Below are 14,126 nucleotides of genomic sequence, written 5' to 3' on the forward strand. Positions count from 1 at the left end.
AATAATATGTAGTTGACAAACCCCAAAAGCATGAAGAGAGTAAAATAAACAGATGCAGGTAAACTGAAACACTGTTTCAAAACACAAATCAGTTGAATATGTAGCCTTTCAAGTTTATAGTTCTGGAGGACTACGTGGTGCAGTCGGCTAATGCATTAGTCTTTTACCCTGGTTAAGTAGTACTTCTCTCCTGAACAATGACACTCCAGAAGGGCTTGCTTTTCAAATGATGAAATCAAAAAGCTATGCTCTACCTAATACAATTTGTCTTAGTTTTCGTAAGCATGAAATTCAGTACAATAAAGACAACCATAGTAATGTTAACTAATCTTTGTGCCAGTACAGTAGTTTCAGTGTTAGGCCAGTTAGATTTTCCACACGAAAATCCTAAATAAACTGCTTATTGCTTCAACCATACAGTGTGCTGGAGTTGTCAGTTAATGATGAAAAGGCATCTGCTTACAGTTTGAAAAATGGCAGATCTGGAATCATGAACACAAAGAACTCTGACTTCTCCTGCCTGATTTTGGAAACCATTTCTTAAGTATTAGATACTGACATAAGCTTTGTCTCTCTTACTACATGTGGTGTATAGTGTTCAGTTAATGTCTTTAAAAATCAGGCATGATCCATTTTATAGGATAGAGTGCACTGTCTGTCCATCCAGTACTTGCTTTTGAAAACCAGAGTTCATATCTGAGTCTGCTCTAATTCTGCCTACTTTTAGGTGCATGCCTAGATGGTGGACTTTTTTGGTTAATGGCATGTAGCTGATGCACTGATCTGATTTCATACTGTGCATCTAGGAGGGAACATTTCATGTTTTAGGCCAGTTTGAAAAAGTACTTTGATATTTTAGCCATTAGATGCAAGGGTCTACTTGCATGGAACAGGCTGTGGGACTGAACAGATTTTGGAACCAGACAGGATGTTCGGTGTCCAAATATGTGAGTTAGAAGAATTATCCTTGACATTTTCTATGTACATTTGTATCCACAGAATTTGTTTATATGTCTTGTGTATAAATGTCGCTCTAATTTGTTTTAGGGTTGTTCAATTCACAGACTCACTGTTCTTTCTTAGTCTACAAAGTCCATATGTTGATGAATGAATTCCCAACCTATGCTGTTATGTAATATCTTCAATTACTGGTGGTTCACTGTGATTTACTGTCACCCAATATCTTTCTGCACAACATACTGACTACTTTAGGGCTCATGATATAAAATATTTTCTACAGTTTATGATCACTTTTGTAAGATGATTTAAATACCTCAGCTTCTCTTTGTCTATATGAAATACATCTACCTGCTCCCACAATATGTTGAACTCTTCTACAGTTCATGAGTTGCACAGCAGACACCACAAGCTCCAACATAGAGCTTTTTTTTTTTTAAATGGTATGTGGATATAGATTTTCATTGATTTTTTTTTTAAAGTGTTTTCCTGATTATTTCCATATCTGGGCATTATGAGGAGCATTTCCAATTAAGTCTTCCATAATAAGTGACCGGAACACTCACTGGGACTCATTTCATAAGTCTTACTAATATGTGAAGAGGATTGCGGTTCATAAAATACTCTAAAAGATGACACTACACTCCAAATATGGCCTACGACCATAGCAAGCCAAAAGTTTGGATGTCCACTGTCATCGTGGTGTGTGTGTGTGTGTGAGAGAGAGAAATATCTTGGCTCAAGCCTAGGAGATGCATGTTTGTGACTGCCGTGACCAGATCCAGTCTTTGTTTATATTGTTAACATTAAGCAGTCCTATCTGGTAACGACATTTAGGCTCCAAGATATAGTTCTAATTTACATAGAGAACAGCACTTCAAAGAATTTGTTGAAATTTTGGGAAAAGAAACGATGTAATTTTTGTATTTTTTGCGCTTACAAGATCTACATTTGTGTTGAGGTTTTGCCCCAGGATGTTTACTACCTATTACTCATTTGCCGGTGAAACCGTTTTCATAATTTTATGCATGTTCCAGTAGAAGGTGATATAAGAATGTACTGACGAACCTGCCTCATGCAGAGCCTGTTTTAAAACTATTTTTATATATGTTATACATATATCAGTTGGTGTTGAATTATAATGGCTATTTCTTCTTCGAGTGCTTGCTCCTGTACATTCCATGTTAGGTGTGCTTGTGCCGCGTGCACAGTCACTGGACATTTTTCCCTCAGTGGTATCCATTGGGTTGGCTCTAGTGCCCACTGGTGCCATGTGCTCATGCACTGATATAAGGGGCCTGGGCAGCCCCGCACCCTCTCAGTTCCTTCTTACTGTCTGTGATGGTCGCTGGAACAACTCTTCTTGCCTTGGCAAGGCGTTCATCTGGTGGTTCTGTTATTTCTTCTTTTCTTTGCTAGTTTAGTTACGTTCAGTTTATTTCTTTTAGCAGTAGTGTATATTGTTAGACCCACCCCTCCCTGACTCCCCCTCAGTTGTTTAGAGGAGTATGCTCTCAGCTTCGAACCATTTGTCTCCTGCGGCAAGCTCATGTTGGTGAGCGACCCACACTCCAGCTGTCTGAAGTGTCTGGGGGAGGCTCATGTGTGAGAGTGTTGCCAGATGCTGTTGCCAGTTCAAGTGTCATACGAAAAAGGACAGGGAGGCTAGACTAAGGTCTGTCCTGATGGAAGCTGCACTCCAACAGGCTTCGGAGCAAAGCCGGTCAGATTCGGTACTGAATACCTCGGCATTGGTGCGAAGTGCTACTCTGGCAGCATGGATTTCTCGGCACCTTTCTCCTTCATTGATGCCAAGGAAGAAGCACAAAACAACGGTCTGAGAGGGGGCACTTCCCAGGGCCAAGGAAGGATAAACACGAGGAGTGCAGCGGAGTGCAACCTGCATTGGACCACTCCTCTGCCCCCGCTCCACACACGGCACCGTCAACTCCGCCCTGCTCGTAGGGGCCATTGAGTCCAGTGTAAGACCATCTACTGACACCAGGGAGACATCGTAGCGCCAGCGGGGTTGTGCTGACCAGTACTGGTAGTACTGGCGGGGCAAGTTCTGGCACCAGCGAGATCATTGAGCAGAAGGGAGCATGTTGCCCTGAGCTCCAGCACTGTTCCCCAGATCCTCAGCACTGACTGGCAGAAGCAAGGGGTACTGGTCCCATGCAAATTGACTCGTCCTTGGAGTCGGACCTGGAGTCATACACCCAACCAAGGGGCTGTTACCAGTACCTGATCTGTGTCCCATCAGATCCTGGTGCGGGTGCTCTCTCAGGCACCTGGCTTGGTGGGCATGTGGTCTGCGCAGGTCTAATGGCCTTTTTGGAATCCATGGGGTTCCACACGTTCATACTTGGGGGTGTCTGATAGAACCATCCGGCATCCGACCTGGACTCTGGTATTGAGCCGGGTACTGATACTCAGGACTTGGTGCTGTGTGATGTGATTGGTGCAGAAGAGGAGGAGGAAGGCCCCCTGCCAGTGCAGGCCACCGCCTCCTCCCCAGAAGAAGCTGTGTCAGGGCTGAGCAGCTCGGTGCCGTAGGATAACTTTAGAGCTCACCAGGGGCTATTGAAAAGTGTGGCTTCTAACCTAGTGCTAGAAGTGGAGGTGCTTAAAGAGTCCACACACAGCGTGAGCAACATCTTGGTCGCAGCAGCCCTGTCAAAGGTGGCCCTACCCCCTCAATGAAGCCGTTATAGGTCCAGTCAGTCCCTATGGCAGACCATATCCTATCTGGCCCCCACTTATACCCCTGCTAAGGGGTAGAAATACTTATATTCCCATCCCCTTCCTGGGTCCCTTGTGGTTGGAGCGGCCAATGAAAGAGACAGGCAAGGCCTGTAAGATGCGTTCCCCAAGCCAAAGGACTCCAAGAAGTTGGACCTGTTTGGTAGAAAGATTTATTCTACTGGTGGGTTACAGCTCTGCATCTCCAATCAGCAGACCTTGCTTGGGAGGCATGACTGTAATGTCTGGGACTCCATGTCATAATTCAGGAACTCACTGCCCCAGGATTCCAGGCAGAAACTTTCTGCTCTGGTGGAGGAAAGGAAGACCATAGCCAGGGCCTCCCTCCAGGCTGCCCTAGGTGCCCTGACATGGCTACCAGAACAGTGGCATCAGTGATGGTCATGAGAGGATGCTCTTGGCTCCAATCCTTGGGACTGCCTCCAGAGGTTAAGCAGGCCAATCAGGACCTTCCGTTTGAGTGAATTTCCTTCTTCTCAGCCCAGATGGATGCAAGACTACATGGACAGAAAGATTACAGGGCCATCCTCAGGTCCCTGGACCTCTATCAGTTTAACTTCTGTACCCGGAAAGATAATGGAGCAAATAATTAAGCAATCAGTTTGTAAACACGTAACAGTCATCACGGATTAGTCAGGAACAAATTGTGTCAAACGAACCTAGTAGCTTTCTTTGACTGGGTACAAGCCTTGTGGATAAGGAGGAAGCAGTAGATGTGGTATATCTTGACTTTAGTAAGGCTTTTGATACTGTCTCAAATGATCTGCTTATAAACAAACTAGGGAAATACAACCTAGATGGAGCTACTATAAGGTGGGTGTGTAACTGATTGAAAAACCATTCCCAGAGAGTAGTTATCAGTATTTCACAGTCAAGCTGAAAGGGCATATCAAGTAGGATCCCTCAGGGATCAGTCCTGAGTCCAGTTCTGTTCAATATCTTCATCAATGATTTAGATAATGGCATAGAGAGTACACTTATAAAGTTTGTGGACGATAGCAAGCTGGGAGGAGTTGCAAGTACTTTGGAGGATTGCATTAAAATTCAAAATGATCTGGAGAAACTGGAGAAATGGTCTGAAGTAAATAGGATGAACTTCAATAAAGACAAATGTCAAGAATTCCACTTAGGAAGGAACAATCAGTTGCACACATACAAAATGGAAAATGACTACTTAGGAAGGAGTACTGCAGAAAGGGATCTGGGGGCCATAGTGGATCACAAGTGAAATATGCGTCAACAGCGTAACACTGTTGCAAAAAAAGCAAACACAATTCTGGGATGTATTAGTAGGAGTATTTGTAAGCAAGACACAAGAAGTAATTCTTCTGGTCTACTCCATGCTGATTAAGTCTCAACTGGAGTATTGTGTCCAGTTCTGGGTGCGCATTTGAGGAAAGATGTAAACAAATTGGAGGAAGTCCAGAGAAGAGCCAAAAAAAAAAATTAAAGGTCTGGAAAACATGACCGATGAGGGAAGACTGAAAAAAATTGTGTTTGTTTAGTCTGGAGAAGACAAGACTGAGAGCGGACAAGATACTTTCAAAAGTTTTCAAGTACATAAAAGGTTGTTACAAGGAGGATGGAAAAAAATTGTTCTCCTTAACCTCTGAGGATAGGACAAGAAGCAATGGGCATAAATTGCAGCAAGGGCGGTTTAGGTTGGACATTTGGAGAAACTTCGTAACTGTCAGGGGGGCTAAGCACTGGAATAAATTGCCCAGGGAGGTTGTGGAATCTCCATCATTGGAGAGTTTTAAGAGTAGGTTAGACCTGCTCAGGGATGGTCTAGATAATACTTAGTCCTGCATGAGTGAAGGGGACTGGACTAGATAACCTCTCAAGATCCCTTCCATTCCTTTGACTCTATGATACCGTGGCACTTCAAGGAAGCACTTCAGGCCTCAGCAACCAGTCATCTCAGCTCCGTCACCTTGCCAACACCTGTTAAAGAAATGCAGCAGGGGTTATAAGCACAGGCAACCACTCCCTTCCACCTGAGTCTCGTTATTGGGCTCGCACATATCTGGGATGCCCCAAACATAACTTTTGAAGGGGCACCTGAGGACATTATATCAGTTTCTAATACCAATTCTGCCCACCCTTTTGTTTTCTCAGACTCTCTTTCCTACTTTAGCCCGGCCTGGTCCCTCATCACCTCGGACAGTTGGGTGCCGAGTATGGTGGAGGAAGGTTATTCCCTTCAGCTTTCTTCCATCTCCTCCTCATCCCTCTTCAGTGACCCTTCTCATGAGCAGCTTCTCATCCTGGAGGTGTGTCATAAATATAAAGGGAAGGGTAAACCCCTTTAAAATCTCTCCTGGCCAGAGGAAAACTCCTCTCACCTGTAAAGGCTTAAGAAGCTAAAGGTAACCTCGCTGACACCTGACCAAAATGACCAATGAGGAGACAAGAGACAAGATACTTTCAAAAGCTGGGAGGAGGGAGAGAAACAAAGGATCTGTCTGTCTGTCTATATGCTGTTTTTGCTGGGGATAGACCAGGAATGGAGTCTTAGAACTTTTAGTAAGTAATCTAGCTAGGTATATGTTAGATTATGATTTCTTTAAATGGCTGAGAAAAGAATTATGCTGAATAGAATAACTATTTCTGTCTGTTTCAGAGGAACAGCCGTGTTAGTCTGTATTGGCAAAAAGAAAAGGAGTACTTGTGGCACCTTAGAGACTAACCAATTTATTTGAGCATGAGCTTTCGTGAGCTACAGCTCACTTCATCAGATGTTTACCGTGGAAACTGCAGCAGACTTTATATACACACAGAAATCATGAAACAATACCTCCTCCCACCCCACTGTCCTGCTGGTAATAGCTTATCTAAAGTGATCAACAGGTGGGACATTTCCAGCACAAATCCAGGTTTTCTCACCCTCCACCCCCCCACACAAATTCACTCTCCTGCTGGTGCTAGCCCATCCAAAGTGACAACTCTTTACATAATCAAGTCGGGCTATTTCCTGCATAGATCAAGGTTTTCTCACATCCCCCCCACCCCCATACACACACAAACTCACTCTCCTGCTGGTAATAGCTCATCTAAACTGACCATTCTCCAGGTTTAAATCCAAGTTAAACCAGAACATCTGGGGGCGGGGGTAGGAAAAAACAAGAGGAAACGAAAGTTTTGCCTTGAGGGATTCTCTATGTTTTGAATCTAATTCCCCTGTAAGGTATCTACTATCCTGATTTTACAGAGGGGATTTCTTTACTTCTATTTACTTCTATTTCTACTAAAAGTCTTCTTGTAAGAAAACGGAATGTTTTTTTCATTGTTCTCAGATCCAAGGGTTTGGGTCTGTGGTCACCTATGCAAATTGGTGAGGCTTTTTATCCAACATTTCCCAGGAAAGGGGGGGTGCAAGTAAGTGTTGGGAGGATTGTTCATTGTTCTTAAGATCCAAGGGTCTGGGTCTGTAGTCACCTAGGCAAATTGGTGAGGCTTTTTACCAAACCTTGTCCAGGAAGTGGGGTGCAAGGTTTTGGGAAGTATTTTGGGGGGAAAGACGTGTCCAAACAGCTCTTCCCCAGTAACCAGTATTAGTTTCCAAGGACAAAGGGTGGAATATTTTGTACCTTGGGGAAGTTTTGACCTAAGCTGGTAAAGATAAGCTTAGGAGGTTTTCATGCAGGTCCCCACATCTGTACCCTAGCGTTCAGAGTGGGGGAGGAACCTTGACAAGGTGTAAGCCCTCCTTTGGGTAGGGGCTGTGGAGTAGGTTTCCTCAGAACTTGAGAGTGATAGGGTTTTACTCCTTCTATTTCCTGATCCCAAAGGCCAAAGGGGATCTTTGACCCATCCTAGACCCGAGGCGCCTCCATAGTTATCTCAAGAAACTGAGGTTCTGCATGGTCTCCCTGGCCTCCATTATTCCTTCTCTGGATCCAGGGGACTGGTATGCTGCCCTCGACTTGAAAGACAAATATCTCCATTTTCCAGGGCCACAGAAGGTTCATCAGATTCATTGTAAACCAGACCTACTACCAATTTACTGTCCTCCTCTTCGGCCTGTTGGAAGGGTTTTTACAAAATGCGTGGTGGTGGTGGTGGTAGCGGCTTTAATCAGAAGGCAAGGTGTTCAAGTCTACCTTTATCTCAATGACTGGCTAATCAAGGGCCAGTCCAAGGCTCAGGTGAGAGTCAGCATTTTTCTGGTTCTAGCTACTTTCCGAGCCATGGGTCTATTGATAAATTAGCAAAAGTCAACTCTCGTTGCCATGCTCAGTTCTACCCAAGCCAGAGCCTTTCTCCCAGAGGCTCACTTCCCGACAGTGTCGGCTGTGATATCGAAAGTCAAGGCCCACACTGTCTCTGACAGCCTCTTTCTGCCTCAAACTTTTAGGTCACATGGCCGTGTGTACTTATGTGGTACAACATGCAAGACTGCACCTCAGACCCCTTCAAGCTTGGCTGGCCTTGGTGTACTCACCGAGCCGCCATCACTTGGACTTGGTGGTTACAGTTCCCACCCCAATTCTCGTTTCCCTCGACTGTGGAATCGTCCCCAACCGGTTAGTGCGGACATCCCCTTTGTCAGTCCTCAGTCATCAGTATCCCTAATCTTGGATGTATTCACTCTGGGTTGTGGGGGATCACCTTGAACACTTCAGGTTTCTGGGCCTGTGGTCCTAGGATGAGCTCTCATTGCATATAAATGTCAGTTGCTCAGAGCAGTCCACCTAGCGTGCTGGTGTTTCTACCCCAGATTGTGGGCAAAGTAGTGCAAGTGCTCATGGACAATGCAGCAGCCATGTTTTACATCAACAGGCAGGGAGGGGCATGCTTGTTCACCCTCTGTCAAGAGGCCTGTGAGACTTCTGTGCGAAGCACTCCATCCACCTTGAAGTGTGTCTCACCTTCTTGGAGCCCAGAACACTCTGGCAGATCACCTCTGCAGGTCTTTCTTCTTTCACCACGAGTGGCCTCTTCACCCTGACGTAGCTAGATCCATCCTCCAGAGATGGGGATTTCCTTTTGTAGATCTCTTTGGAGTCAAGCAGAACAGGAAATGCCAGCAGTTTTGCTCACTGCGGGGTCACATGCCAGGCTCGCTTACAGATGCCTTCCTACTTCCATTGACAGAGCTCCTGTTCTATGCATTTCCGTCCGTTCCTCTGGTACACAAGGTCCTTCTGAAAGTCAAGTGAGACAAAGCAAGGGTGGTTATTCTTATAGCTCCTGCATGGCTGTGCCGACACTGATTTGGCACGCTACTGGATCTGTCAGTAGCAGCCCCATTGCTGCTCCCTCTCCTCCTGGACCTGATATTTGCAAGATCACGGCCATTTGCTCCACCTGAACCTCAAGGCCCTTCACCTGACCATGTGGAAGCTCCATGGTTGAATCTGGCGGAGCTGGCCTGTTCAGAAGAAGTCTGCCAGGTCTTGCTAGGTAGTATGAAACCATCTACTAGAGTGACTTACTTCACCAAATGGAAATGTTTCTTGGTTTGATCATCCCAACGAGGCCTCTTACCAACTCGGCCACTCCTCCAGTTCAACCTGGAGTAACTGCTCCATCTGAAACAACAGGGCCTAGCCATTTCATTGTTCAAGGCGCATCTAGCGGCAATCTCAGGCTTCCATCCTCCGGTGGACAGTAGGTTGGTCTTCTCAGGCGAAATGTCCATTCGCTTCTTCAAGGGATTAGAGAGACTTTACATTGAAATTCGTGAACCCATTCCACTGTGGGCCCTAAACCTAGTCTTGTCAAGACTCATGGGCCCTCCGTTTGTGTTGCTGGTATCATGCTCTCCCTCATATCTGTCCTAGAAGGTTGCCTTCCTGGTAATGATTACCTCAGCCAGGAGGGTCTCAGAACTCTTGACCCTTATTTCAGAATCCCTATATACAGTGTTAAGGAGAAGACTCAACTGCACCTCTACCCAGTGTTCCTGCCAAAGGTGGTCTCACAGTTTCATAGTAATCAGGCTATTTTCCTGCCTGTTTTCTTTCCAAAACTGCACAAAAATATGGAGGAGCAGCATCTCCATACATTGGAGGTTTGATGTGTCCTCGCCTTCTACGTTGAGAGAACCAAGTCATTCTGTAAATCCACGCAGCTCTTTGGGGCAGTAGCAGACAGGATGAATTGCCTACCAGTTTTGGCCTGGAGAATCTCATCCTGGATTGCTTCCTGCATTCGTACGTTCTATGAGCAGGGGTGTCCCACCTCCTGCCATCTTGACATCCCATTTGACGAGAGCTCAGGCTTCATCTGTCCCAGTTCCTGATCCAAAACTTCTGCAGAGAAGTGACTTGGTCGTCGGTGCATACTTTCTCCTCCCACTATGCCATTACTCAGCAGGCTAGGGATGATGCCAACTTTGGTAGAGCAGTGTTGCAATCTGCATGCCCATGAACTCCGAGCCCACCTCCTTGCGTACTGCTTGAAAGTCATCTAATGTGGAATGGGCAAGAACAAGCACTCGAAGAAGAAAAAACAGTTACTAACCTTTCCGTAGCTGTTGTCCTTTGAGATGCGATGCTCATTTCCATTCCACAACCCATCCTCCTGTCCATGTCTTGGAGTTAGCTGGCAAGACGGAACTCAGAGAGTGCGGGGCTGGCTGGGGCTCTTATATCGGCACATGAGTGCTTGGCACCAGAGGGTGCTAGAGCAGCCTGACGGATACCACTGAGGGAAAAATCTCTGGTGACTGCATGCAGCGTGCGCACACCTAACGTGGAATGGACATGAGCAACACATCTCGAAGAATAACAGCTACAGAAAGGTTAGCAACAGTTTTTTATAGGACAAAACATTTCAGAAATATGCAACTTCTACCTATTTTGCACAGAAACGTTTTGGTTTCATAAAATGTCGGATGAGAACTGGCATGCAAAAAACCAAACAAAAACAAAACCCAGGTCATTCCAATGTGCTTTTGTGTTCCTTTTAAAAACAAAACAGAAAAACAACATCAACCAAATCCCAGACTTTCCACTGCACCGAAACTGGAGCCAGTCTGGTGTTTCAGTGTCAAGAGGTGTCCTTTTGGTGTTGTAAATTGCTTGGGGCATGGCCGCTATATCCTCTATCTCAGAGGTGGGCAAACTATGGCCCGCAGGACCGTTCTGCCTGGCCTTGGAGCTCCCGGCCAGGGAGGCTAGCCCCCGGCCTATCCCCTGCTGTTCCCCCCACCCCCACAGCCTCAGCTCGCCGTGCTACCAGCACTCTGGGCGGCGGGGCTGCGAACTCCTGCCGGGCAGTGCACCTGCGTCCGCCGGCCTGCCCGCCCTGGTGCTCTAGATTGTGCGGTGGCGTGGCTGGTTTTGGACAGGTGGCACGGCTGCCAGTCCTGGTGCTCTGAGCGGCATGGTAAGGGAACGGGGAGTGGAGAGTTGGATGGGTCGGAGGTTCTGAGGGGGGGCAGGCAGGGGGGCGGGAAGTGGGAGGGGGCGGATAGGGGGCAGGGGCCAGGCTGTTTGGGGACGCACAGCTTTCTCTACCTGGCCCTCCCTACAGTTTTGGAATGCGGATGTGGCCCTCAGAGTAGGGGTGGGCAAACTTTTTGGCCTACCTTCATTGTGTCATACATCCTGACTGTACTCAGTAAATAATAGAAGCTGTTTTTTCTTTCACATACTGTGACACCTCACTGTATGAGATTCAGCATCACTCTCTTACTGTACATCTTTGTATGCTCTTTCCAAGATGAAGAAAAATCTATTCCAGGGCTTAAAGGAAGGAGCTGCAGGTGCAGAGGTCACTAAATACTGCTGGTTCCTCTGCTACATTAGTCCTACAAGGAAAATGTTACAGAGATAACCAACTATAACACATGATCCTGGGTTCCTAAGACACAGGAGAATTCAGAGTGACACTTGTGTTCTATGATTTATAACCAGTAGTTGTTCTCTTAAAACACTTCAGGTTAAACAAATCACATGTAGTTTGGGAAAGTGGGCAGCTTAACCGGATTTCCTGTATTTGAGAAATTCATGGGTAACCATTGCCCTAGAACGCTGCTTAGATAAGTGAGTCATTGGGTTATCTGTTGATGGATCCTGGTTTCTTATGTGGGACATGGTGGTAGGCAGGATACTGTATTAGATGGACCATTGGTCTGATCCATTGTGCAGTTCCTATATTTCTGAATTAAATATTTAAAGAAAGGGTCCAACTTGCACATCTGACCTAGTGGAGGAAGTTTGAATTTCATTCCAATGAGGATTGAATTTACATAGATGTAGTCTCAGTGATAACAGAGCAGTTTAAGAATGGAAAATTGAAGGTGTTACCTTTCGTGAGAAGTAGTTCGCTATAAAGGGGGAAAAATGTTTGCTTTTTAAAGATGGTTGCTTGCTAATATAGTTAATGTAACATTCCAACTTAATTTTTTTGTAGCCAGGTTATGATGAGATCAATCCAGATTGGAGGCTTTCTGCTGAAAAAAGGAAGAAAATAAAAGGTGGGTGGTGTAGTCAAATTATTATGCTACACATTGATGTTCTGGAAAAAAATATTTACATTGATTAAAGAACATAACGGTTTTAATTAAAATCTTGCCTCGGATAGTTGCTAAAATTGTGCATCTTTCTTGAATTTTCAGTTCATCCTAGCTTAATGAGTGTCACAATGCAAACGTTTTAAAATCTGCTGTTAGGCATACTTTGCAGCTGAAATATCCTTTTATTTATGATTCAGATAATACAGGGCTTTTTCATTCATGATAAATCAGAAGGTTGTGGATCATGGCTCCATGGAAGGCTTACTGCTCAACAAAAATGTCTCTGTCTGTCTTGGAAATACATGAAATAATAAATAACATGTTGCAGAAATTTGCAGAGCCCACCAGGAGGCCTCTTGGGATATATTGGAGCCTAAGAGAGCAAGCTTCCCAGCTCAGGTCCTCAGAGCTTGGTTTCTAAAGCCTTGGGAGGTGGGTGGGCTTTAGAGCCCAAGCTCCAGCCCGAACTGCAGCTTCAAAATGCTGTCTATATAGCTATTTTTAGAGTGCTGGCGTGAGAAGATTTTCTCTCACGGGCTCCAACATGCTGTGTAGACATACCCTTGAAGTCCACAATGCTAAATACACTTTTCATATTTAATTCAGTCCTTCCTCTGCACACCAGCATGATGAATTTTAAAAGGCTAGAAACAAGTTAGAACACTGCAGGAGGTTCGTCTGCCTGCTTGTCTTCAGTTAATATTTTAGCTGAGAGCATGTTTTAATGTACTTCCATTTATAAATGCAGTGTTAATGCCATGCTTGTACATCAGTATATGAACAATGTTTATATAGCCAGTAGTTTCACGGCAAAGAAGCTAATAGCTTTATGGTTCCACTGATACTTCTTGTTACTTTATTTGTATTGCTGTAGTACCTCTGGGTCTCAATCATAGATCAGGACCGCATTTTCCTAAGGTACTTGTGGTGCCGGCCCCTAAGAGTTTACAGTCTTAAGTGACCTGGCATGCACAATCAGAGTAAAGACTTGTGTAGGAGAGAAATGGAAAAGTCCAGCTACAAAAAAGTAAAGTTATTTTTGCCCAATTACATGACTTAATTTAAAACAAACAAAACCCTCTTTGGCACCATCCCTGCCTGAGATCAGTGAGTGGAAATCTTCCAAGGATGCATACAGGTGGTGTTTCATTATAGTCCCTTTTACCTGCTTACATCACTGATTTAACTAGATCAGTATAATTTGCAGTAGAAATAACAGCATCTACCTTGTTTTGAGGAGATGGGTTTGGCTAATACAGTTCATAGCTATAGTATAAAAATCACTGCCAGTTGGTGAGAGGCCAGCATTCTGAACCAAAGAAGAGCCCAAGGAAAATTTGTTGATAAAATATGACTGCAATTTAAAAGCTGCTATTCAGATACTTCTACAATTTCTGATATATACTCTGGTATTATCTATGTAACAAAATTCAAACAACAATCATTCAAAGTGACAAAAATGAACTGAATTGAAAAGAGTGTGTGCTGTAATGTTTAGAAAATAAGGTGATGTCTGTTTTCTCTTAAGGGTGACATCTAACTGCATAAGCAAATAGTTGCCCACAAAATGTAAAATTCTAGATTGTAACTATTTTTAAAATGTCATCTTAATAACTATATTTTCTCCCTGGATGGTCCTCTAAGAGTTCTGTTTTCAGATGTGATATGTCCTCCAGCTGGATGCAATTTCTTCTGGATCCCATCCGTAATTCTGTATGCATTTGCCAAAGAAATTCACTCTTGGCTGTCCTGAGGAGTGATGTACCAAATCTTTATCAAATGCTCAAAACCTTTCATACTCAGTGCAAGTAAATCAGCTTGCGGTAGATTAGTTTTTTCAAGCAATATTTAAAAAGTAATGCAGTTAAGTCAAAATCTATAATGGTTCAGTTTCACTTTTGTTAATACAGATTTGACTGTAATTAAAAATACCATTGCT

The 14,126-nt window shown here is 44.6% G+C and overlaps 1 protein-coding gene across 4 annotated transcripts in view; it reads left to right on the plus strand.

The window, feature by feature from the left end:
* NBAS (NBAS subunit of NRZ tethering complex) overlaps nucleotides 1–14,126 on the plus strand; it is a 406,507-nt gene that overhangs the window by 64,810 nt on the left and 327,571 nt on the right. For all 4 annotated transcript variants that reach the window (XR_012157919.1, XM_073335981.1, XM_073335983.1 and 1 more), the window contains exon 13: nucleotides 12,085–12,148. Coding sequence is in view for 3 of the 4 variants with exons in the window: in XM_073335981.1 (XP_073192082.1) it covers nucleotides 12,085–12,148 (64 nt within the window). In the remaining variant the exon portion in view is untranslated. The remainder of the gene's footprint in view (nucleotides 1–12,084; nucleotides 12,149–14,126) is intronic.

This window comes from Lepidochelys kempii, chromosome 3 (genome assembly GCF_965140265.1).
Source record: "Lepidochelys kempii isolate rLepKem1 chromosome 3, rLepKem1.hap2, whole genome shotgun sequence".
NCBI lineage: Eukaryota > Metazoa > Chordata > Testudines > Cheloniidae > Lepidochelys > Lepidochelys kempii.